The sequence below is a fragment of the Ochotona princeps genome, chromosome 1, assembly GCF_030435755.1.
Source record: "Ochotona princeps isolate mOchPri1 chromosome 1, mOchPri1.hap1, whole genome shotgun sequence".
Lineage (NCBI taxonomy): Eukaryota > Metazoa > Chordata > Mammalia > Lagomorpha > Ochotonidae > Ochotona > Ochotona princeps.
The window spans coordinates 166,965,154-166,990,005 of record NC_080832.1 but is presented as its reverse complement, the minus strand read 5'-3'; the positions used below and the strand labels follow the sequence as shown (position 1 = coordinate 166,990,005).

Below are 24,852 nucleotides of genomic sequence, written 5' to 3'. Positions count from 1 at the left end.
CTAGCACCAGGATTTTTTGTGGGTGTCACTTCATATCCTGGCTGCTCCGCTTCCCATCCAGCTCCCTGCTTGTGACCTGGGAAAGCAGCAAATGATAGCCCAAGACCTTGGAACCTTGTACTCATGTGGGAGACCCTGAAGCTTCTGACTTCTGGCTTCAAATCAACTCAGCTCGGGACATTGCAGCCACTTGGGGAGTGAATCAATGGATGGAAGATCTTCCTTTCTGTCTTTCCTTCTCCCTGTAAATCTGCCTTTCCAATAAAAATACATAGGATTTTTTTTTTAATGGGTACAGTGGCGAAACCTGGGCAGACCAAAGCTAAGAGCGTGGAACCCCATTCCAGTCCCCTAAGTACCTGTTACTTTTCCCAACTTTCTCAACCAGTGTAGCTACAGAATGCTGTTACCACAACTGGCAGTTTCACCCGGTATGCCACATCAGCCCCAGGAAAATCTAACTTTTGTAATGAAAAAGTACGTTGAAAAATAAGTATTATTAAGTGAATTAGTAAACAAATGTTTGTAAGTATGGTGATTTTAATGCAGTAAATGTTGATAGAACCTTCTTGAAAGGCTCTTGAGTGGGAGAGGACAACAGGAAGCTATGTGGATCCCTGAGCGTAAGGAAGATCTGTCCCCGGCTCTCCTAGGAGGACACGTAGGTGTGCTTTGTTGTGACAAGTCTGAATTGTGTGTAGGATGCAGGAGTGATGTGTTCTCACGTGATCCTGCCTCACTCATCTGCCCAGGAGAGCCTGGATGCTCCAGACGCCAAGAGGACTCAGCTGGTCCCCCAAATCCACAGCCTGCTGGCTCTCATGTTGGGCCTTCTCACGTGTCAGGTAAGCCGGCTGTTTGTTTGAATGTCTTAAGTGGACGGGGAGGAAGTACCGGGTGTGGAATCAAGCCTGAGACACAGAAAAAGATCTGAAGAGAAGAACAAAGCGGACCACCAAACAGACCCCTAAAGCAAGCAGCTCTTCCCCCCTTCTCCCCCCCACTGCATCTTGTGCCTCGACACCTGATCCCTCCAAGTCTATGATAACATAGTAGGATCAGACAGCGAGACAGAATATGAAGATGTCACGTAATCCTTTCCCGTAGCACGCCTCGGTTATCCGCGTTAAAGCAGTGCAGGTGCTTTGGGGCAGCCCCATGAGGAGTGACGTTCAGATCAGATCTGCTTCAGCTTCCTGGCTGTGTTGCCAAGTGGCTTACGCTCTCTGGTCCCACAAGGGGGAAGTGGCGGCTGCCTGGGAAGGTCAGTGGAGCATGAGAAAGGGCACACAGCTGATAGGTCCGAGAGCCACACTGAGCAAGCAAAGGCTGCTGTGAGTCGGCGGAGTTGTTCTCTCGTTTGAGCCAAATTTTCTTGAGCACTAGCATTTAAAAAATAAAAAATTATTTTTTTGTGGGCAAGACAGTTTCATATTGTTTCCTTCATAAATCTGAGGTAAAAGGGGATTTTAAGGGAGAAGCCCCACCCGCCCCAGGTCCCTGATGTGGGGCACGCTCCGAGGCTCTTGCTCAGTTGGTTTTGATAGTTCAGCAGTTATGAATTGCAGTCAGTCTCACCACTCCAGGCACGATGAGAGGTCGTTAAAGAATCCACTGATTGACATTGTCCATCATAGAGTCTCCATTTGCCCAGTATTTCGCTGCCAACATATGGCTGAGGTGGTTGATTGACTTGTTCTGTCCTCTGTCTTTTCATGGTTAGGGTTCTGAGTCTGGCAGTTTGGTTGGGGAGCTCCCCAAAGAAACTTTGTCTGAGGTGTTCCCAGACCAGATTCTTGTATGTTCTAGCAAGCACAGGGCCCGGCACAGTCTATCACCCCGATCAGCTGGTGGTTGCAATTGCTGGGTTGGTTCTGTTTCCAGTCCTGTCTTCCACTGGAACCAATGGGTGTTGCAGTCCAGCCTGATTCTGCCCAGCACATACTCAGCCCTCACATAAACCAGTGGGAGCTGCAGCCTAGTCGGAGCGACCCATAATAACCCCCACCAGGCCTGCCCCCGTCCTGGTTTGCCAGTATGTGCAGCAGACCAGTCCAGTCTGTCCCACATCCCATTTGGCTCTTGTACATGTCAGTGGGTATTGAAGCTTAGTTCCATCTAACCAGCTCAGCTATGCAGCCCTCTCGGATGTTGTTGGGTGTCTCTGTCCAGCCGCCCCAGCCCGTCCTGGCCCTAGCACTTGCCCTGAAAGTTTCGTTTTAGAAAGTTTGAACGCAGGGCCGTATGGATGCTGACGGTCATTGTGTTCAGTGTCTGCCTCTTGCATTGTGGTGTCTGGCGAGTCGTGGCCGCTGTGCTTCTGTGGCAACGGTGTTCCTGTGTTACTCTGCAGTTACTGTGGCAATGGGGACTGAGCTTGACAGACCTGGGTGCGGTCCTGGTTTAGCCCAGCCTTGGCTACTGCAGGTGTTGGAGGAGTGAACTAACAGATGGACGATCTCTTTGTCTACTCTCTGCCTTTCAAATTCAATAAAAATAAATGCCTATTTAAAATCTGAATCTAAATGTGGAACAGGTTCTTCCTGACTGTTGCCATTTCCCTCGGCTGCTATCTTCAGCCGTTTGCTTTCTCGGCGTGTTGGCTTGGGTTTCAGGTATCTGCTCAGGCCTCCTTGCTGGCTGCGGCTTCCCTGTGAGACCTCTCAGATCATCACAGCCCATCACAGCACATGTTTCTTTGCTTATTCTGTATCTCCAAGCCTCACCGGAAATCTGACCCTCCCACATCCGAGACATGGTATAATTATATTCCAATACCTAATACAGGACTAAGGTCACAATAGGTAAGTATTGGGCTCGGCGCAGTAGCCTAGTGGCTAAAGTCTTCACCTTGTACATGCCAGGATCCCATATGGGCATGGGTTCATGTCCCTGCTGCTCCACTTCCCATCCAGCTCCCTGCTTGTGGCCTGGGAAAGCAGTGGAGGACGGCCCAAGTCCTTGGGACCCTGTACCTGTGTGGGAGACCCGGTGGAGGCTCGTGGCTCCAGGCTCCTGGTTTCGGATCGGCTCAGCTCTGGCTATTGTGGCTGCCTGGGGATTGAATCAGCAGATGGAAGATCTTTCTTTGTCTCTCTTTCTCTCTGTAAGTTTGTCTTTCCAATAAAAAAATGAATCTTTAAAAAAAATAAGACCCCATAAAAACAATAGGCAAATATTTGCTGGCTTGCTGAGCTGTCTTTAGGGGCACTGAAGTTTACAATGCCTGATTTTAGTGTATTACATCATGCAATCCTTAGACCATTCTTTAGATTCAGATTTTAAAAAATATTTCTTTTTATTGGAAAGGCAGATATACAGAGAGAAGAAAAGAAAGAAGGATCTTCCATCCACTGTTTAACCAAAGCCAGGAGCCAGGAGCTTCTTCTGGGTCTCCTATACAGGTACAGGGTCGCAGGCTTTGGGCCATCCTCTGCTGCTTTGCCAGGCCACAAGCAGGGAGCCAGATGGGAAGTGGAGCAGCTGGGACACGAATCAGTGCCCACATGGGATCCTGGCATGTGCAGGACAAGAATTTAGCCACTGAGCCATCACACCTGGTCCAGTTTTTGCTTTTGTTTGTTTGAGCATGGGAACCAAATCAAAGCCCACGGGGCAGGTGTGTGTGACCTAGCAGTTAGGCTGCTAGTCGGGGTGTCCTCATCCTGTGGGACACCTGTGTTCACATTCTGGGTCTCTTCCTGCTTCTGGCTCCCTGGTGCTTCACGCTCTGGGGTGCAGCAGCTGGTTGGGTCCCTGTCGCCCACATGGGAGACCTGGACTGGGTTCTCAGCTCTCAGCTGCTGCCCAGCCCCAGTCGTCACAGGGCTTGAGGAATGAACCATTGCGTGGGAGCTGCTTTGTTCCCCCCTCTCTCTCTCTTTGCTTTTCAGTATTTGAGTATCCTGTCTAAAATCTCACATGGTTAAGTGACGGAACCAAGATACGAGACCATGCTCTCTTGACCCCTAAATATACTGATACAAGTACCTCTGTTCTGGGTAGCTTTGAAACACCTGCAATTTGGTGTTGTTGGGATGTCTCCTTGTTTCATAGTCAGATAAAGCAATTTGTTTAACATTTGAATTTGTGCACTGGCTGGGCTAAGGTGTGGAGGGTATAAATATGTGAACGTGTAAGCCTGTATAGATCTTGCAGTTGCAGGTCACCTTGCCAGCAACTGCACTGTTAGGGCACCTGTGAGCCAACAGGAGCCCTTCCCTCATGGCCCTCGATTTGATGTCCTGGGAAGAACAGCTCGAGAGAGAGCCTGCCGTGGCCTCGGCCGCTCGGGTTTGGCCATGCGTTTTGCAGTGGAGGGTTATTTCACTTGCAGTTTCTCCCCCCCGCTTTAACATCGTGACAGTCTTTCAATCCGGTTTTCCAAACTACTTCCCTCAGGACTTCGTCAGTCCCCACGCTGACCGTTTGAGAGAGCGCGCGAGAGTGAGCGATGTGATGCTGCAGATACTGAGGAGCTTCCATCTTAAAAACAAAAGCTTGGATCAAGAGGTGCTGTACTCGTTCTTAATTCTAAAAATTCTGTACGTTATATGAAGAAATTTTTTTTAAAAAAAGAGCAACTCCTGAAAATCGGATTTTTTGTGAGAGTCAGATTTGCTTTATTGTGTTGCCCCTCGCTGAGCAGTCTGAGGGGTCACTTCAGTGGACACAGCTCAGGGAGAGGCCCACGGGCACAGTCCTGAAGGACACAGACTCGGCCCCAGGAGCCTGAGGGGTCACTTCAGTGGACACAGTGCAGGGAGAGGCCCACGGGCACAGTCCTGAAGGACAGAGACTCGGCCCCGGGAGCCTGAGGGGTCACTTCAGTGGACACAGCTCAGGGAGAGGCCCACGGGCACAGTCCTGAAGGACAGAGACTCGGCCCCAGGAGCCTGAGGGGTCACTTCAGTGGACACAGCTCAGGGAGAGGCCCACGGGCACAGTCCTGAAGGACAGAGACTCGGCCCCAGGAGCCTAGGGGTCACTGTGGCATTCTCTGCCAGGGAAAGTCATCCAGTGCTGAGTGTGCCTGGGAGTTTTCTTGGAGCTAATCACATTGGTCCCTCTGTGAGCATTGTACCAGACACTCCAGACCCCCAAAGGATGGGAGGTGCTTTGCATAAGCCATACACTTTGGGCCAGTGGGTAGGCCCAGTGAGCCATGGCGCTCAGGGAGTAGTGGAAGCCTGCCCACAATTGTAGTGTGCAGGTGTAGGTCCAAGGGCAGCCTTGGCGGGCCTGTCCGAGCCTGGGAGTGCCAGGTCTGCTGTGTGAATCCTCTTACCAAGCAGTGTATCTGCGGGAAACTCTGTGTCATTTGACAAGTCACGTGCTCAGTCGTTCAGTTTCATCATGAACTGGAGTGTAGCTTTTGTTTCTCCTCTGAAATGCAAAATGTTTTTTTTTTCCCGTAGCTACTGAAACATAAAGACAAAATCACCACCTTGAGAGAGATCATTGCTAACGAGAAGGCATTTCAAGATCATGCCTTTGAGGTGAGTTTCACATACAAATACAGTTTCAATTATTTATGTTCTTTTGGAAAATGTGTTGACATCCTGGCTCAAAGTTTCACTTCTGTGGTCCTGGCCATTACTCGTTGTTTGATTTTTAAAGCACTAATGTATTTACTCTGAGAAGTTGCAAGGAGTGAGCTCCGGTGTGTGCTATGTCAGGTCACGGACCTGGATCCCAGTGGGGCCGAGCGTGTCAGAGACCTGCCTGTCTTCCTGGGGACCACGCGGGAGAAGCACCACAGCCTCAACAAGGAGCTTGATTTCTTGGTAAGAAAGGCCTTCGTTAGCCTTTGCATCATTTTTATACACAGCCCTGTGTTGTGAGCAAGTGTAAGAAATAATTAACCTTCCAAAAATTGGCTTGTTTAAATAGTCCCACACGGCCATGGTATCAGAACGTCTCTCCCTCACTTTTGAGATCTTAAATATTGTCCATATGGTTCCTGCACTCGGATTTGTTTCAGACTGCACATGACAAGGTACGTCCTGTTTTCTGTAACAGCTGAGCACACTTACGTGGGCATGCATGCTTTCCTGGCAGTTGGTGTGACAGCCTCAACGAAGGTGACTTTGGAGCGGTCCAAAGACAAATTGGGAGGATGGGAGTATGTTCTGGTGTCTGCATAGTTACAGGTTCACAGTCCAGTTGGATCTCAGCGTGATGAGAAATATGTATTCACATTCTATTCTGAATTTATTATACACCTATTCATTCTTAAGGGGAAAGAAAAAAACTATGGATCAAAGATTTTCTCTTTTCCAATTCCTTAATTTTTTTCATTCAGTAAGTGATTATTGACTTCCCACAAGAGGTTAAGCAGTGCTACCGCCGTAAAGGTGGAAAGCCAAATTGAATTGAAGTCCTGCTTCTAAGAATTCTAGGAGAGAAAATGTTAAGTTTTGTTTTTAAGGAATAAGGTGAAGGTTTTAGAAGGGACATGCAGTGCTTGCAGCTAACAGAGGAGATGTTTACCAAAGTCTGGGGTTCCAGAGGAAAAAGAGGGGCCAGCATTGTGGGGAAGAAGCAGAGGTTTCTTGCGGGTCTCCCACATGGGTGCAGGAGCCCAAGCTCTAGGGCCATCCTCTCCTGCTTCCCCAGGCACATCAGCAGGGAGCTGGATGGGAAATGCAGCAGCCAGGCATATGGGATGCCAACACCGCAGTCAGAGGCTTAGCCTACAACTCAGCCCCAGCCCCAGCCCCAAAATGAATCTTAGAAATAAGTAAGAGGAGAAAGAGACGAGTCCCAAGTGTGTGAATAAGGGAGGACTTTGTGAAGGAGATGGATGTCGGAGACGAAGCGTTTGAGCAGAGAGCGTTCAGTCATCAGCACCTGCTGGGCTGCAGGCCCCAGTGATGGAATCACAGTGACAACAGTGAGAGCTGGGGTGAGAACCGTGAGGCAGAGGACAGCGTCAGATGAACCATGCGGTCTTCAGGAGGCACTTGGGCTCTGATGTGCCATCTGCATCTCAGAAAAAGCAAACAACTTATGAGGGAGGGTGCCTCCCTGCAGGATGGGAGCTGTTCGAGGCAGAAGATGGTGTGCATTTTCATCCAGTGGATAAAACAGGTCATCTCAACTAGCACTGTAATGGTTAGGAAACCTTTAGGTGCAAGACTGACAGGGACCTTGCGATAAGTGAGTCTCAGCCCCACGACAGGTGAGCCATGAGTCGGGGCAGGGGGAGCCTGCTGCCCCATGGGCCAAGCCAGTGGTGGACAGGAAGTGCTCACCCAGATGACACAGAGACGCACTGAGCGACAGTCTGGCGACAAATCCAGAAGGTGGGGAGTTGCGGTCATTGGAGTCAGCAGAAAGAAGGAGGGCAGGGGAAAGGCACTCACACATTCGACGATGACAGACTCAATGATGGAGCAAATGCAGTGTGTGAAACGCAGCAGGGCAGCTCTGGGAGGTGGAACTCGGCCTGGGTGTCAAATAGTAGTAAATCCTTCATTTCAGTGGGTACAGGATGGGCACCCACAGCAGCGGAAAGGCCAGCTTGGTATGCCTATGCCCCACAGTGCCAGGTGCCTGGGTGAGTCCTGCTCTCTGGCAGTGTGTGGCAGGTAGCAGCCAACAGCTGCCCAGATGGGAGACCCAAATGAAGTTCCTGGCTCCTGGATTTGGTTCAAGTCCCAGCTACGCTACTTCCAGTCCAGCTCCCTGTTAATGGCCTGAAAAAAGCAGTGAAAGATGGCCCAAGTGCTCGGGCCCGTGCACCCACGTGAAAGACCTAGAATGAGCTTCTGGCTTCATTCTGGCCACCCCTGGCTGTTGTAGCCCTTTGGGAGTGAATCAGTAGATAGATTCATTCTCTCTCTCCTTCTTCTTCTCTCTGTAACAATGCCTTTCAAATGAATAAAACAAATCTTTAAAAAATTGTTTTTCAGCCATGGTACTAGTGTTGTGGCACAGTGGCTACAAGTACAGGCCCTGGTTCAAGTTCTGGGTGCTACATTGCTAATCCAGCTCCCTGCTAATACAGCAGTAGAAGGTCAAGTAGTTGGGCTTCTGCCACTCATGTGGGAGACCCAAATAAAGTTCCTGGCTTTGACTTGGCCAAGCCCTGGCCATTGTAGCCATTTGGGATGTGGGCAAGCATGTGGAATCTCTCTCTCTCTTTCTCTCTACTCAATAAATGTCACCAAGAAGAGACAGAGAAATAGATCTTCCATCCACTAATTCGTACCCCAAATGGTCACACTGCTAGAGTTGAGCTGATCCACAGCCAGGAGCTTCTTCCGGGTCTCCCACATGACTTCAGAGGCCTAAGGACCTGGTTTACACACTGCTGCTTTCTCAGGCCATAAACAGGGAGTTGGATCAGAAGTGGAACTGCTGGGACAATAAACAGGGGTCCATATGGAATTCCTGTGCCGCAGATGGGGGCTTAACTTGCTAAGTGACCACACTGGCCCCAAATAAATAAAGCTTTAATAAAGGGGAAAAAAGGAAGAAAACTTGCAGGCATTTGCAGAAGGGAGACTGTTTGCCAAAAGGAATCATCAAGCTGAACAGGAGTGCTGTTTCATGGAGGATCACCTATGCCCTAGTGTGCGTTCCGCGTGGGAGGGAGGGAGTGGGGCTAGGGGCTGCTGAACATGTGTGTGCACTGACAGGTGTCCAGTTATTTGCAAAGCTGCTTCAAAACCCACCATAACGGTTCTTCATCTGTTGGAAGTGCAGTCTAACCAGGATCCGGCTCATACCATCTCAGGCTTTGTGTGTCTGACAACCCAGGTTAAAGGAATGTTAGCGTGGAATCAAGCTGACTGTTCTTTGTTCTTAGCAACCGGCAGTTTGGGGTTGGTATCTGTACTGTGTTTCTCCATAGATCACAAGATTAGGAAACCTTCTGGAGTCGAAAGAAGACCACTGCAGCAGACTCATGGAAGAAAATGACAAGTATCAAAGATATTTAGGCAACTTAATAAATAAGGTACAAACTTCCTTACCGAGTTATCTGCCTTTGAAGAACTATGCCGGGCATTACAATAAGAGAATTTTGAAATCAAAAAGATTCGGAGGGATGCCGAGGCGCTTTCCGTTGGCCTCGTGGTCACATGCGGACGGCCTCTGGGAGCCTGTTAGCCGGGCACGGGCAGGAACACGGTGTGTGCCCATCTCCCCACTCTGCTCCAGGCGATGCCGCTTTGCCATCAGAGTCATCACAAGCCTCGCCAAGCTGGTGCTTGGTTTTACAATTTGAAAGTTTTTGAAAAAATTATTTTCATCTAATTTAAATGAGAGAGACAGAAAGAAAAAGAGATCTTACATTCCCTGATTCACTCCCCAAATGCCTGCAGCAGCCAGCACTGAGCCAGACTGAAACCAAGGGCCAGGAACTCCATCTGGGTCTCCTACATGGTCGCAGAAACCCAATACTTGGACAACCTTTACGTCCTAAGATATGTGATAGCAGAAGTACCAGTGGAAGCAGAGTAGCTTTGATCTAAACAAGGGGTTCTGATAAAGGATGAGGCTATCCCAAGTGGGATTTAACTGCTGCGTCAAAGGCCCACCCCTAGATTATCTGTGTAAAATCTCACTGATGTAGTGGTCAACGCCGTGGCATAGTGGGCTAAGCTTACACCTGTAATGCCAGCATTCCATATGGGCACCTGTTCATGTCCCAGCTACTCCACTTCCAATCTAGCTTCCTACTTAGGACCTGAGAAAGCAGAGATGGATGGCTCAAGTCCATGGGCTCTGCACCCAGTTGGAAAACCTGGAGGAGGGTCCTGGCTCCTGGATTGATTCAGCTCTGGCCATGGCAACCATTTGAGGCGTGAGCCAGTGTATGGATGATTTCTGTGTCTCTGTCTCCTTCTCTCTGTAGTTCTTCATCTCCAAAGCAGCTTCCCTGACCACAACCACACAGAGTGCGTGCTGGTGGCCACACACCGCCTGTGTGGGAGACAACTGGCTGGCGGCCGGCTCACCATGGGCGTCTCCTCGGGCGCCTCTGCTTGTCTGCATGCTGAACAGGCATGCGTGCTGTTGCTCCATTGTTTCTCCTCCTCCTGTAAAACTTACACTGATGGTAGCCAAATAACAGAACTTGTACTTACAGTTCTTGTGAAAGCAAAACCTAGAGCTAAGTCACCGTCTGGAGTTCACCCCAGGAGAGTTGCCTGGACTGCTTATTTTCAGGTCACGTCGTACGAAGAGATCATCCAGTGTGCGGACCAGCGGCTGCAGAGCTCTCGCTCCCAGATCGCACTGTAAGAGAGCTCGCTGCGGAATCTCGGGGCCATTTTACCTCCTGGCTTCTAAGTTCATTTTATCAGACTCCTGCAAAAAGGGAGAATGTGCAGTTTTATAAATTGAGGGCATTCTTCATGAAGGCAGTTGTGTGTGGGCTGCTTAAAGAGTCAAAGAGCGGATTTTCCACTTCCTTTCTTAGAGCACCCTCTGATATTTAAGGAATGGTGAAGGAATTAAAAGCATCTAAAATGTTTAGAGAACATGGACATAGCAGCTAGGTTTTGTTCACAAAGTACAGAAATGCACAAATAACGACACATGCTTTGGGCAGGTGGGAGCACCCTGCGAGGTGCCCTTGCCCCCGCTCAGTGCCGCTCCGCTTCCCGTCCCACTTCCTGCTACCAGTGGCCACCAGGCTGGGGTTCCTGCCCCCGCTCTGGCCTGACACTGCTGGCTCCTGTGCCAGAGACCTGGGCTCAGACCAAACCAGCTGCAGCCATTGCAGCTGTCCGGGATGGAAACAGGCAAGTGGAGAGACTGGCGCTCTGGCTCCCACTCTGTGTCTACCTTTTCACATTAATAAGTCAATAGTATTTATTTATTGTTCTCCAGATGTATTCACAGGTTATTTTTCTATTCACATGCTTTGGATTTTGCTTTTTAATTTTAAAATACTTAAAATTGCAAAATACAATATATGTAAAACTGTGTCCATATTTGTGAGGTAGAATGGGATGTTTCAACACAGGTATACATTAGATAATGTCCAGTGAGGGTCAATATATCTAGAATGGGATGTTTCAACACAGGTATACATTAGATAATGTCCAGTGAGGGTCAATATATCTAGAATGGGATGTTTCAACACAGGCATACATTAGATAATGTCCAGTGAGGGTCAATATATCTAGAATGGGATGTTTCAACACAGGTATACATTAGAGAATGTCCAGTGAGGGTCAGTATATCTAGAATGGGATGTTTCAACACAGGTATACATTAGAGAATGTCCAGTGAGGGTCAATATATCTAGAATGGGATGTTTCAACACAGGTATACATTAGATAATGTCCAGTGAGGGTCAATATATCTAGAATGGGATGTTTCAACACAGGCATACATTAGAGAATGTCCAGTGAGGGTCAATATATCTAGAATGGGATGTTTCAACACAGGTATACATTAGAGAATGTCCAATGAGGGTCAATATATCTAGAATGGGATGTTTCAACACAGGTATACATTAGAGAATGTCCAGTGAGGGTCAATATATCTAGAATGGGATGTTTCAACACAGGCATACATTAGAGAATGTCCAGTGAGGGTCAGTATATCTAGAATGGGATGTTTCAACACAGGCATACATTAGATAATGTCCAGTGAGGGTCAATATATCTAGAATGGGATGTTTCAACACAGGCATACATTAGAGAATGTCCAGTGAGGGTCAATATATCTAGAATGGGATGTTTCACAATCCTATCCTCTGGGCTTTTTTGTTTTGTTTTGTTTTTAAGGGAACACACAGTATTTCTGCGAGTGTCACATAGAGAATCTTTAATTACTGGTTCACTTTCTAAATGCCAGGAATAGCCAAGCAGAGGCAGTCCAAAGTTGGGAGGCCAGAACTCCCACCTGGATGGCAGGGAGTCACACTCCCTTCCGGGGTGTGCGCCCGCAGGAAGGCAGGGTCAGAAGCATGCCAGGCGTGGTGCCAGGCGCAGTGCCAGGGCTTGGGATGAGGGTACCCCGAGCAGCGTCTTCACTGTGGCCTCAAACACCTGCCCCTCGTCATATTTACATGCTGGAGAGCCATCCGTACCGTGTCACCCAGAGCTTCTGACTGTTTTCTAACTGTAGTTAGTACCCATTAGTTAGCCTTCCATCCCAAGCTCTGGTAACCACTGTTATTTCTTTTAATTTCATGAGATCTCCTTTGTTTTAGACTCCACATGAAGTGAAATCAGGCAGTATTGACTTTTCTGTGCTTGGCTGATTTCAGTTACCATAGTGATAGCCCATTGCATCTATGCTGTTGTGAGTGGCAACACTTCATCTTCTGTGTGTGTGTGCCACAGCAACATTACATTTTTGTGCCCGAATAATATTGCATTATGATACAAACTATGTCTGTTTTCCCTTTCCTTCCTTTCCCCTCCCTTCTTTTCTCCCTTTCTGTCTGTCTTTTTCAGATATATTTACTTATTTTGAAAGAGTTACGGAGCGAGGGGAAGAGACAGACAGATCTTCCATCCGCTGATTCACTATAAATGGCTGCAAAAGTCAGTCCTGGGCCAAGCCAATTTATAAACCACCAGAGAATAGCATTGGTCGTTTATGTATTTACTACTGCCTATTTCTTTTTTTAAAAAAGATTTATTCGTTTTATTACAGCCAAATATACACAGAGGAGGAGAGACAGAGAGGAAGATCTTCTGTCCAATGATTCACTCCCCAAGTGAGCCGCAACGGGCCGATGCTGGGCCGATGCTGCGCCGATCCAAAGCCGGGAACCAGGAACCTCTTCCGGGTCTCCCACGTAGGTGCAGGGTCCCAATGCATTGGGCCGTCCTCGACTGCTTTCCCAGGCCACAAGCAGGGGGCTGGATGGGAAGTGGAGCTGCCGGGATTAGAACCGGTGCCCATATGGGATCCCGGGGCTTTCAAGGCGAGGACTTTAGCCGCTAGGCCACTCCACCAGGCCCACTACTGCCTATTTCTTTACCGCTAGAACAGCCTGTACAGAGAGTAAAATAGATAAAAACTTTGAGCAGCTCCAAAGAATTGAGCAGTGCCAGTGTAATAAACTGGCGTGTGCTGTGTAGAGTCCTAGACCACCATTTGCGCTTAAGCTGCTCAAATTTTCCAATGAACCTAGCAAAACTATTAGTGTAGAAAACTCCTGGGCCTGGCGGTGTGGCCTAGCGGCTAAAGTCCTCACCTTGAACGCCCCGGGATCCCATATGGGTGCTGGTTCTAATCCCAGCGGCTCCACTTCCCATCCAGCTCCCTGCCTGTGGCCTGGGAAAGCAGTCGAGGACGGCCCAAGGCTTTGGCACCCTGCACCCACATGGCTGACCCGGAAGAGGTTCCTGGTTCCTGGCTTGGGATCTGCACAGCACCGGCCATTGCGCTCACTTGGGGAGTGAATCATCGGACAGAGGATCTTCCTCTCTGTATAGCTTCCTCTCTGTCTCTCTGTATATCTGACTTTGCAATAAAAATAAATCTTACAAAAAAGAAAACTCCAGTCTAGTCATAAAATTCAACTCTTTCTTCCTTTAGCTTGGAAGAGAGAAATAAACATTTGGAAGATTTAGTGAGAAGACCCAGAGAAAGTGCCAGAAAACCAAGGTACGTTTTCTCTTCTTTTAAAAAGCAATGAGGTCTTCAAAGTATATGATATTTGTAAATAATGAATTTCCTCCTCATCTCAATTCACGATAAAAGGTTAAGTTCTATGAACGTGCTTGTTTTTGGGCTGACGTCAGGCAGGTGTGAGGTAAGTCTTGGAGCGGAGCCCTGCACTCGCAGTGGCCTCTGCAGGAGATGCCGCAGAGATCCTGAGCCGAGGCTGCTGCTCGATCTCATGTCTTACACCAGCAACACGAGCCTCCGAGTCCGGTGCCACAGGCTCTGTGCACAAGCCCTCTGCGGTGGGTGAACACAACAGGGTGATAAAATGCCTTTCTTTCTGATGCTGTTCCCTAGGGACCAATAGCCCAGTTCACGAAGAGAAGTATGTTTCCCGTGTACAGAATCACTTCAGACAATGCGTGCCCTGCCTTCTGGTCCTTGGCTGGCCTTAAAGCCCAGCAAGAGTGGAGAGGAGAGAAGTGGGGAGATCCTTTGTGGTGTCCCCCAGGGGATTCTGGTTCCTTGATGTAAAGCCTCACAGAGACTTTGAAGAACGTTCCCTAAAGGTGGGCAGGGTGGACATTTGGGACAGCCCATGTTGGAGTCCCAGCTTAGCTTCTGTGGCGCCAGATCCCTGCCCCAAGCTAGTGGGCCCAGATGGAGCAGATGGGTCCTGGCCTCAGCCCGGCCCAAACTGGGCTGTTGCTGGCATTTGCGAAAGGAACCAGTGAATGGGAAAATGAGGCTCCCTCTGCCCTTCAGATGCATTCAAATAGAGGGGTAGCAGCACTACCCTAACCTAAGAGAGCAACGCAGGCTGTGGTGGCAAGAGGCAGGGTCTTGGAGGTGTGGCTTTGCTTTCCAGGCTGGTCAGAGGATGGATGTGACAGTTACTTAGGAACCATGCATCCGGGGCTCTGCCCAAGGCTGAAGGATCCTAACATACAGGAGGAGAACACCGGATGGGTCAAGGGGCATCACGTGGCCACCTTGTGGAGAATTATAGCAGATTATCCGAGGGGAGAGCCAGACAGAGGTCCCTTGCACAGGCAGCTCCGAAGAGAGGGAATCCACGTAGCCGCGTGCCCAATGGGAGCCTGAAGCTGACCCCAGGGCAGGGCGTCCCCTGGGAGGACGGGGTGAGAAACCTGTCTTGTTGAGTTCAGTGAGAGGTGTTACTTCCTTGTTTATTGGTTTCCATTGATGTTTGGTGTGTCACAAATATTCAACTGATGCTCATTTAAACTGAGTCTGGATCGTCTATGCTTGTGGAAAGAAACTGTTGGATGTTTTTGTCAAACACTTGCATATAAATTCGCACGTGTTTCAGCCTTCTGCACGTCTCGGACAGGGCCTGTGTGTGGCCTTGGACTGGCCTTGAAGGCCTTGCGACGGACCAGAGAGGCTGTCAAGGCCCGTTTCCCAGGAGCAAACGCGGGACCTACAAGAGCCTTCAGCCCCCGGCTCGGCAGCCTCCAGTTGCCTGGCTGAGCCCAGACCACCTCTGGGTGTTCCCGAAATCGTGTTCCCAATGTCATTGCGAGTGGGACTGGTGGGAATCGTCTCAGGTGTCGCTTCTGCCTCTAGTCCGTCGCTTTCCAGGAAATTAATTATGTTTTCAAGTCGCAGTCACAACCTCACCCTGAAAAAGTTTGGGCAGAGGCCTGGCAATGGCTCAAATGGCTAATCCTTCCCTTGCAAGCACCAGAATCCCATATAGACATAGGGATGCTGGTTCATGTCCCGACTGCTCCACTTCCTGTCCGTCTCCATGCTTGTGGCCTGGAGAGCAGCTGAGGACAGCCCAAAGCCTTGGGACCCTGTCCCCACATGGCAGGCCTGGAGGGGCTTTAGATGGCTTTAGATCTGCTCAGCTCCAACAACGGGGGCCATTTGGGAAGAGAAAAAAGAGATGGAAGATGTTTATGTTAATCTGAGTTTCCAAGAGAAATAGAGAAGTATTTCCCAGACAGCCTGTGAGGGTGTCATATGGGATGGGGCGTGGCTCACTATGTTTATGTAAATGCAGTGAGAATGACCCAGATGTTATGGAAAACCCTTAATTCTGTAGGTCCTTGTAATTCTCTTAAACAGCTATTTCTCTTCGAGAGCAAAGGGGAAACATGCTAAAGACTGTTCACTGTGTTCATTAATTTAGTCCTTCTCTTCCTTTTCCATTATTTTCAATAGAAGATAGGAAATGTGCAGCACACCAAGATTTAAAAACATCATCTGAAGTCTGGGACGGTGCTAGGCCATCTTTTTTTTTTAATTTTTGTTAATTTGAGAAACAGGCATGCCTACACAGAGAGAGAGAGAGAGAGAGAAAGAGAGAGAGAGAGAGAGAAAGCATTGGCCTACAAGTGTGCATCTTCCGGTTCACTCCCCGGATACCCACAGCACCCATGACTAGAGGTGAGGTTAGGGGCCAACAACTCCATCCTGATGGCTCACATGGGCGCGGGGACTCATTCTGTTGAGCCACACTGCTGCCACCCAGGTCTCAGTTGGCAGAGATCTGGAATCCGGGGCTGGAGTCAGGGGTCAAGGCCAGCACGCCGATCGGGGATGCCGCTGGTTTACATGCCGTCCTGACTGCTGGGCCTAATGCCTGTGCCTGGAAGGCCATCTTGTTGTTGTTGTTTACTTAAGATTTATTCATTTTATTACAGCCAGATATACACAGAGGAGGAGAGACAGAGAGGAAGATCTTCCGTCCAATGATTCACTCCCCAAGTGAGCCGCAACGGGCCGATGCGCGCCGATCCGAAGCCGGGAACCTGGAACCTCCTCCGGGTCTCCCACGTGAGTGCAGGGTCCCAAAGCTTTGGGCCGTCCTCGACTGCTTTCCCAGGCCACAAGCAGGGAGCTGGATGGGAAGTGGAGCTGCTGGGATTAGAACCGGCGCCCATATGGGATCCCGGGGCGTTCAAGGCGAGGACTTTAGCCACTAGGCCACGCCACCGGGCCCTTAAGATTTATTTATTTGAAAGGCAGTGATACAGAGAGAGAGAAGGAGAGGAGGCAGAGAGGGGGAGGGGGGAGAGACAGAGAGGGGGAGAGGGGGAAGGAGGGAGAGAGAGACAGAGAGGGGGAGAGAGCCAGAGGGAGAGAGAGGGAAGGAGGGAGAGACAGAGAGCGGGAGGGAGAGAGAGAACTTCTGCCTGCTTACTCTCAAACAGCCACACTGGCCAAGCCTGGGCCAGGCTGAAGCCAGGAGACTGGAGCTTCCTGAGACTCCTGTGTGGACACAGGGCCCGTGTACTTGGGTCATCTTGCTGATCTCATGGGCACATTGCAGGGAGTGGGCTGGAAATGAAGCAGCTGGAACTTGTGCTCCAATGGGATGCTGGCACTACTCCACAGCAATGGCGCCCCAACCGGAAGGTCGTTCCTGTGTAATGTAACAGTACCGCAAGGTGAATTGTAAGTTCCTGAAGTTCCATGTCGGTAATGTGCGGCTTCCCCTCGCTCTGTTCTCAGGTGGGGTTTCTCTGCCCCTCTCATAGCTTGTCCTGTGGCGGGAAGTCTTTCCCTCTGAACCTTTGCTTGTATTGCTTCCCCTGACTCGCTTCCCACTGCCACTGCCTCACACCAAGCCCCATAACTTCCATCTGCCCTGTCATGGTCACCTCCAACCTCCACAGGGAGACCGGTGATTTTCTAACAGCCAGGTAGGAGTTCTGTCACACACACACACACACACACCCCCGCCCAAATGGTCCCTCATCAGGTTCAAGAGAATGTGGCCCGAGACGTCCTCTGTCTTGTACCCCAGCTCTTTAAGCTGGCCCGAGATGTCCTCTGTCTTGTACCCCAGCTCTTTAAGCTGGCTCGAGACGTCCTCTGTGCTCCAGCTGTTGCCTTCATTTCCTGTCACACAAGTACAGAGAGAAAGATCTTCCATCTGCTGGTCCACTCCCTAAGTGGCTGCAGTGGCTGGAGCTGAGCCCATCTGAGAGTTTCCTCCAGGTCTCCCATGCGGGTGTAGGGTCCCCTCTGCATCTCCCAGGGCGTGTCCACTGCTTTCCCAAGGCACAAGCAGGGAGCTGGATGGGAAGTGGAGCAGCCGGGACATGAACCAGTGCCCATATGGGATGCTAGTGCTTGCAGGTGCTGGATTAGCCAACTGAGCCACCATGCCAGGCCCTCAGTTGCAGTTTCCTAAACACACTTTTTAATTTCTGCACCTTTTTGTTACCAGTTGAACAGCTTTTCTTACCTACTCGTATAATCCTCAGCTCCTTTTTTCCCACTCAGAACCACGTGCCGGCATCGGCGCCGTCACTCTCCTGTCCCCCATTGCTCCCTCCATGGAGGGTACACTGTCCCCTTGGACAGCACAGCACCTGTGGCCCGTCCCGACTGTTCTCTGCTGCAAGTCTTGGACTTGACTTTGAATGTAGGAACGTCTCATTTTCATCTTGGTATCCCTAAGCTCTTGTGTCATGAAAGATAGCACAAGGAGTCTTCGAGATACTCATGGAAAATGCATGATGAAAAACCTTTGTATCTATATTAGTTTCCTGCCACTGTAATGTAAATATCTAAAACAGGCTGCTATTTTAGTTCCCATTTTGGAGGTTCGTGGTTCAAGGTCAGGAGGCCCCACTGGCCTGGTGTCAGTGAAGCCAGAGAATGGCACTTGCCGAGTGCACAGGGGAACAAGTCCCTGAGAGTCCAGGGGGCAGAGAGCACAGCCAGGCCCAGCTCAGCCTTTCCACCTCTGCCGAACACGTCTCCTGGCACCTGGGCACCTTCCACTGTGCCCACCTGGACACTATCACCAGTTGCTTGCTATGCCCTCAGTGGAATGTCACCACCTGTGAGGCAGGTCTTCATTCACATTCTTGCTTTATATTTTTCTATAATCTGACAGCTGGCAAGCAGATCCAGGAAGATGAAAATCTTCCAGCTTCGCTCCTCTTAGTGTTCCTTGGTAAGAGAAAGATTGAAACACAGACTTAGGGGGTGGCATTGTGGCACGGAGGGTTACACTGCCATCTGAGACATGCATTTCCAGCTTAAGTGTTGGTTTGAATGCCAGCTGTTCTGCTTCTAACCCAGCCCCTTGCTAATGCCCCTGGGAAGGCAACAGATTGTGGCCCACATGCCCTGCTGCCCACCCTGCTAACGCCCCCAGGGAGGCAGCAGATCATGGCCCACACGTCTGGGTCCTGCCGCCCACCCTGCTAACGCCCCTGGGGAGGCAGCAGGTCGTGGCCCACGTGCCTGGCTCCTGCCTGCACCTTCCAGACCTAACAGCTGTGGTCATTTGGAGAGTGAATCGGAGGAGAGGAACATCTCTCTTTTCCTCTATTTCTTCCTCTTTCAAATCAATAAACAAAAGCCCTACAAATGCCTAAGACCCAGTGTGAGCGTTATCCATGCGGCCCATCTACCTTTGTACATTCTTGTTACTCTTTTCACCATATGTGATCAAGGGTTGGCTCTGAAGGAGTTTCCGTGAATGAATGCTCATCTTCCCCACAGACTTAAAAACATTTTTCCTTTGCTTTATAGGTGTTAAATGGTTTTAAGGAAATATAAGTTTTTTGGATTTTACACTTGATCTTAGGCAACAGGCCGAGAAATGATGTTATTTGGATTTTTAAAAGACTGAAAATTAAACATTAATCATTCTTTTAAATACTTGTTATTTTTACTGGGTGAATTAACAGAGGGAGATACATATACACAAGGAGAGAGAAAGAGAGAGACTGTGCATGACCTTGTCTTGTCTGCTCTTCAGGTACCCACGGCAGCTTGGGCTGGCTCGGGTTGGCTTGGGCTGGCTGAGGCTGGCTTGGGCTGGCTCGGACTGGCTCGGCCTGGCTCGGCCTGGCTCGGACTGACTCTGGCTGGCTCGGGCTGGCTTGGGCTGGCTTGGGCTGGCTCGGACTGGCTCAGGCCGGAGCCCGGGGACTGGCGCTCAGGCAGGTTTCCCATCTGTGTGATGGGGCCGAAGCACGTGCACAGTCTGCTGCTGCTTCCACAGGTACAGCAAAAGGAAGCTAGATGGGAAATGGAGGAGCTGGGACTTGAACTTGGTAACTCAGCCTCTGTGCCACAAGGCCTGCTCCAGGAGGAGGCATATTACTAAGTATACTACCTAGATCAGTCCATACTAATGACGTGTTAAAACCATGGGAACAGGTTTTACATGCCAGAGAACTGCAACTACCTTGGATCTGTATTGTGAACAATCTGACATAAGCGTATCCTACCCTAACTGGCAAAGTGCTTTGTTCCCGCTTACTCTGGAATTCTCTCTCTCTGAATTGTATTTGGAAGACAGAATGATGACACAGAGAAAGGGAGATACAAGGCGAGGTCTTCTGTGTACTAGTTCACCCCCAGAATGTCCACAGCAGCCAGGGCAGGGCAGGCAAAAGCCGGAAACCAGGAGCAGAATCCAGGTATCCTACATGGGTGGCAGAAACCCAGACACGGGGGCTGCACTCTGCAGATTCCCAGACACACCAGCAGGAAGCGGGATGCGAGTGCAGGATAGCCAGGACTCCAACACGGCGGTCCCATGTGGGGTGCCAGTGTCCCAGGGAGGCGCTTAACCCACAACGCCTGCACCTGACTCACGGTTTCAGTGATGCGCTTCGACTTTTTGTTTCCCCTGCAGGACATCCTTTTTCTTTCCAGGCAGGCAGGCTCTTCCTCACACCATCAAAAGACACTGAAGTCCTCTGGAACACAAACACAGGTGGAAGCGGAGGCCTGGCCCCTCAGGTGCAAACCCTGGTCACGGCCGCTGTGACAGTGCTGAGTCAAAGCAGCGCGAGTTGTGACATGCAGCAGAAAGACAAATGACCCTTGCGCCGAATCCCACAGCCAGGCGGGTGTAACTGCTACCAGGTGGAAGGAAGACACTGTTTTACCTTACCAAAGTTAATTTGTACTCAAAGTAGTTAGCACAAGAACAAAATCTTCTTAGGCTCTATGTCTGGCACCAAAGGAAATGCTAAATACAAGGAAAGCTGTGGTTGCTGTTGAGGAATTCTGTAAGAAGAGGCTCGTCTGAATTTTGAAATAAATTGTGTTAATTTCTCAAAGAATTAGAGCATAACTTACCTCAACTTTTGAGAGACAAGCAGTGGGTTACTGCTACGCCAGGGTTTCAAATAAAGCACGGAGTGCTTCGAAAGTGACTCAGCTTCTCAGAGATCCTTATTCTCTAAGTCTCATGAGTCACAGGGAGGAAGGCAGTTTGGAGACAAGGGTGAATGCTGCAGTATGTGCAGGCGGCGGGCAGCGGGGCACGGGTTGTCCAAGCAGCACTGTGGGGACGGGGCACGGGTTGTCCAAGCAGCACTGTGGGGACGGGGCACGGGTTGTCCAAGCAGCACTGTGGGGACGGGGCACGGGTTGTCCAAGCAGCACTGTGGGGACGGGGCACGGGTTGTCCAAGCAGCACTGTGGGGACGGGGCACGGGTTGTCCAAGCAGCACTGTGGGGACGGGGCACGGGTTGTCCAAGCAGCACTGTGGGGAACGGGCACAGGCTGTCTGCAGGCAGCACTGCGGGGACGGGCACAGGCTGCAGGCAGCACTGTGGGAACGGGTACAGGCTGTCTGCAGCCAGCACTGCGGGGACGGGCACAGGCTGCAGCCAGCACTGCGGGAACAGGTACAGGCTGTCTGCAGGCAGCACTGCGGGGACGGGCACAGGCTGCAGGCAGCACTGCGGGGACGGGCACAGGCTGCAGGCAGCACTGTGGGAACAGGTACAGGCTGTCTGCAGGCAGCACTGCGGGGACGGGCACAGGCTGCAGCCAGCACTGCGGGAACAGGTACAGGCTGTCTGCAGGCAGCACTGCGGGGACGGGCACAGGCTGCAGGCAGCACTGCGGGGACGGGCACAGGCTGCAGGCAGCACTGCGGGAACAGGTACAGGCTGTCTGCAGGCAGCACTGCGGGGACAGGCACAGGCTGTAGGCAGCACTGCGGGGACGGGCACAGGCTGCAGGCAGCACTGTGGGAACAGGTACAGGCTGTCTGCAGCCAGCACTGTGTGGAGTGATGAACACGTCTCATGAGACGTTTGTGATCTTTCACCCACAGGCTGTCTGAGAACAAACGTGCCTCCCTCAGCACGACACTCAAGGACGCCGAATCTGCCCCAGTCTTTCTTGCAATAAACAGTAATGACTTTCACTAAGCCACGTGACAGGTTCTGTGTCAGATGCCACAGACCCGGAGAAAAATTAGGTGAAGAACATGGGTAGACATTACCTCCTGAGGGAGGTAGTTACCCAGGCTGTGCTAAGGCCATGCGTGGCCGTCCCCACCCACACGGACTCTGTGACAGTTTCCTCCCCTCTGCTGGCAGTGTGTCCCCCAGACAAAAGGGCAGGGAGAGCCTATGATGCTTGGGGAGACCCCAAACCATTCCTTCCCCAAACCACAGGCAGTGCCTAGAACACAGCCGTTCCAAACGGTCCAGGCCTGCTAAGAGATGGGAACCTGAGCCTGATGCGAATCTAAAGACTTGCACACAGAGCACTGATGTGGTCAGATGGGCATGTTTGAAAGACCATCCTAACAGTGACAAATGTGGCAGGCTGGCAGCGGGGGCAGCGGGGGTGCCGTGACACGTGGCAGGCTGGCGGTGGGCAGCAGGGATGCCGTGAAACATGCCAGGCTGGTGGAGGGCAGCAGGGGTGCCGTGAAACACATGCCAGGCTGGTGGAGGGCAGTGGGGGTGCCGTGACACACACGCCAGCCTGGTGGAGGGCAGCAGGGGTGCCGTGAAACACATGCCAGGCTGGCGGTGGGCAGCAGGGGTGCATGACACACATGGCAGCCTGGCGGTGGGCAGCAGGGGTGCTATGACACACATGGCAGGCTGGCGGTGGGCAGCAGGGGTGCTATGACACACATGGCAGGCTGGCGGTGGGCAGCAGGGGTGCTATGACACACATGGCAGGCTGGCGGAGGGCAGCAGGGGTGCTGTGACACACATGGCAGGCTGGCGGTGGGCAGCAGGGGTGCTGTGACACACATGGCAGGCTGGCGGTGGGCAGCAGGGGTGCTGTGACACACATGGCAGGCTGGCGGTGGGCAGCAGGGGTGCTGTGACACACATGGCAGGCTGGCGGTGGGCAGCAGGGGTGCTGTGACACACATGGCAGGCTGGCGGTGGGCAGCAGGGGTGCTGTGACACACATGGCAGGCTGGCGGTGGGCAGCAGGGGTGCTGTGACACACATGGCAGGCTGGCGGTGGGCAGCAGGGGTGCTGTTCTAGCAATGTGGGCATGCACCACATTGCATGCATCTTTCAAAGCAGAGCTGAAATGTCACCCGAACTGATGTTTGTTTGATCGGACTTTGTCAGGGCTCTGCCTGCAGCCTTCCCTCAGTTATAGTGTGGGCAAGACTGTGGAGCAGCAGAAAGAACACTTGGGGTCAAAATATGTAGGCTGGAGTTATTTTTCAGAAACTGGGTTCATAGTTAACTCTGTGCTTTTCAGGCACAGTAGCAGGGAGCGGGATCGGAAGCGGAGCAGCTGGGACAGGAAGCATGGCCCACGTGGGATGCTGATGCTGCAGGCAGCAGCTTTGCCAGCTATGCCACGGTGCCAAACCCCGGATCCCGACTTCTGTGACAAGTGACCTCCATAATACTTGTGCTGAGTGCTCATCTGCCTTGCCTCTGGGAACATTTTCTCTGAATAGTTTGCATGGCCTGCATGGGTTACTCCCGATTCTTCCCCGTTGTAACACGCACGCTCCTTTTCTCTGCTGCCGACGGGGGGCCACAGCCTCAATTCTTGTCTTCTGCTTCCCACTGCCATCAGCCCAGTTCCAGGGCAACCCCTGGACACCTGACCCCAACAGCAGGGTTGCCCACTAATCTCAGGACGTCCAGCTCTTTCCGTAACGCTTTGGTAAAGGGAGTGACCTTGAGGCCCCCTCACAAAACGGAAGCAGCTGTCAGAAAGCCTGTGGCAGACCTGCACCCAGGGCTGTGGGGAGAAGGCAGCCAGGCTGAGAAAGGGCAACCCAGAAAGTGCAGCTGTGGTCGGCTTAAGGACGCAGGCATTCACCTAGGAGGACAGGAGCCAGTACGGAACCATTCAGTTCTGCCCAGACAGAATATACCCAGAGGCCAGAGACAGAGCTAAGCAGAGGAAGGAGCTGAGAGGCACCACGGCAGCATGGAGGTGTATTGCTGTGTCCACGGGAGCCGGGAGGACAGCAGCGGACACTCCGCTGGAGAGCACAGTGGCCAGTTTGGAAGCCCAAGTCTTTGAGCAGAGGACAGGGTCCACGTGGTAAGTGGTGGAGGCCTCAGCGAGGCCACACGCCATGTGTCACTGTAGCTGGAGGACAGAGCCAGCGTCAGGGCAGGCAAGCAGTGGGTTTGTAGGAAGATCTTCCATCCTCTGGTTCACTCCCCAAGTGGCCACAATGACCAGAGCCGAGCCGCGAGGCCGGCCTGGAGGAAGGAGCGGGCAGCTGGGCGTCTTTATGGTCAGGGTGGGGGGTGACTCGCATGCGGTCAGCCAGCACCCCGGGGGCTGGGGAGAGAAGAGGAGCCCACACACCAGCCATGCAGACAAAGCCCAGAGCAGGCCCTGGTGCAGGGGCCGGCGGGGTCTGCGCAGACAGCTGCCACACCTTCATACCCACCCTTTCACTTGCTCATGCCCTGGCATGAACGCGCCTGCTGTGTGCATGCGCCTGCACTGGGGCTCCAGTGTTATAGGCTGTCGCCAAGCGGGGGCAGAGGTGCCGGGCAGCAGCCCTGGGAAGCTTCCCTGCCATGCCAAGTGGAGCTGCAGGGCCAGCAGCCTCTGCCTGCGGCGCTGGCATCCCCGATGGCCCAGGTCTGAGTCTCGCCTGCTCCACGTACAGTCCGGCTCCCTGCTAACACACCTGGGGTGACCAAGACACGACCCAAACACTTGGGCCCCTGCAGCTACGTCGGACGCGGATGGAGTTCCTGGCTCCTGGCTTTAGACCAGCCTGGCCACAGCCACTGGGGCCATCTGGGGAGTGAACCAGCAGACGGAACATTTCTTATCTGTGTAACTGCCTTTTATGTAGAATAAAAAAAAATGTTTTTTAGTCATTGGAAAGATACACAGAGAGGAGGAGAGAGAGAAGATCCTGTCCGCTGATCCATTCCCCAAGTGGCCACAATGGTTGGAGCTGAGCCGATCCAAAGTCAGGAGCCCAGAGGTTCTTCTGGGTCTCCCACGCAGGTGGATGCAGGGTCCCAAGGCTTTGGACCATCCTCGACTA

At 51.6% G+C, this 24,852-nt stretch overlaps 1 protein-coding gene across 1 annotated transcript in view; it reads left to right on the top strand.

Moving 5' to 3' along the window:
- The window catches only part of CAGE1 (cancer antigen 1), a 38,844-nt gene extending 20,756 nt beyond the window's left edge, over positions 1–18,088 (top strand). Inside the window, exons 6-13 of the mRNA XM_058670494.1 lie at positions 702–845; positions 4,402–4,512; positions 5,418–5,498; positions 5,679–5,786; positions 8,861–8,965; positions 10,180–10,250; positions 13,519–13,587; positions 17,851–18,088. Coding sequence (XP_058526477.1) covers positions 702–845; positions 4,402–4,512; positions 5,418–5,498; positions 5,679–5,786; positions 8,861–8,965; positions 10,180–10,250; positions 13,519–13,587; positions 17,851–18,049 — 888 coding nt within the window. The 3' untranslated portion in view covers positions 18,050–18,088. The remainder of the gene's footprint in view (positions 1–701; positions 846–4,401; positions 4,513–5,417; positions 5,499–5,678; positions 5,787–8,860; positions 8,966–10,179; positions 10,251–13,518; positions 13,588–17,850) is intronic.
- The last annotated feature ends 6,764 nt before the right edge of the window (positions 18,089–24,852 follow it).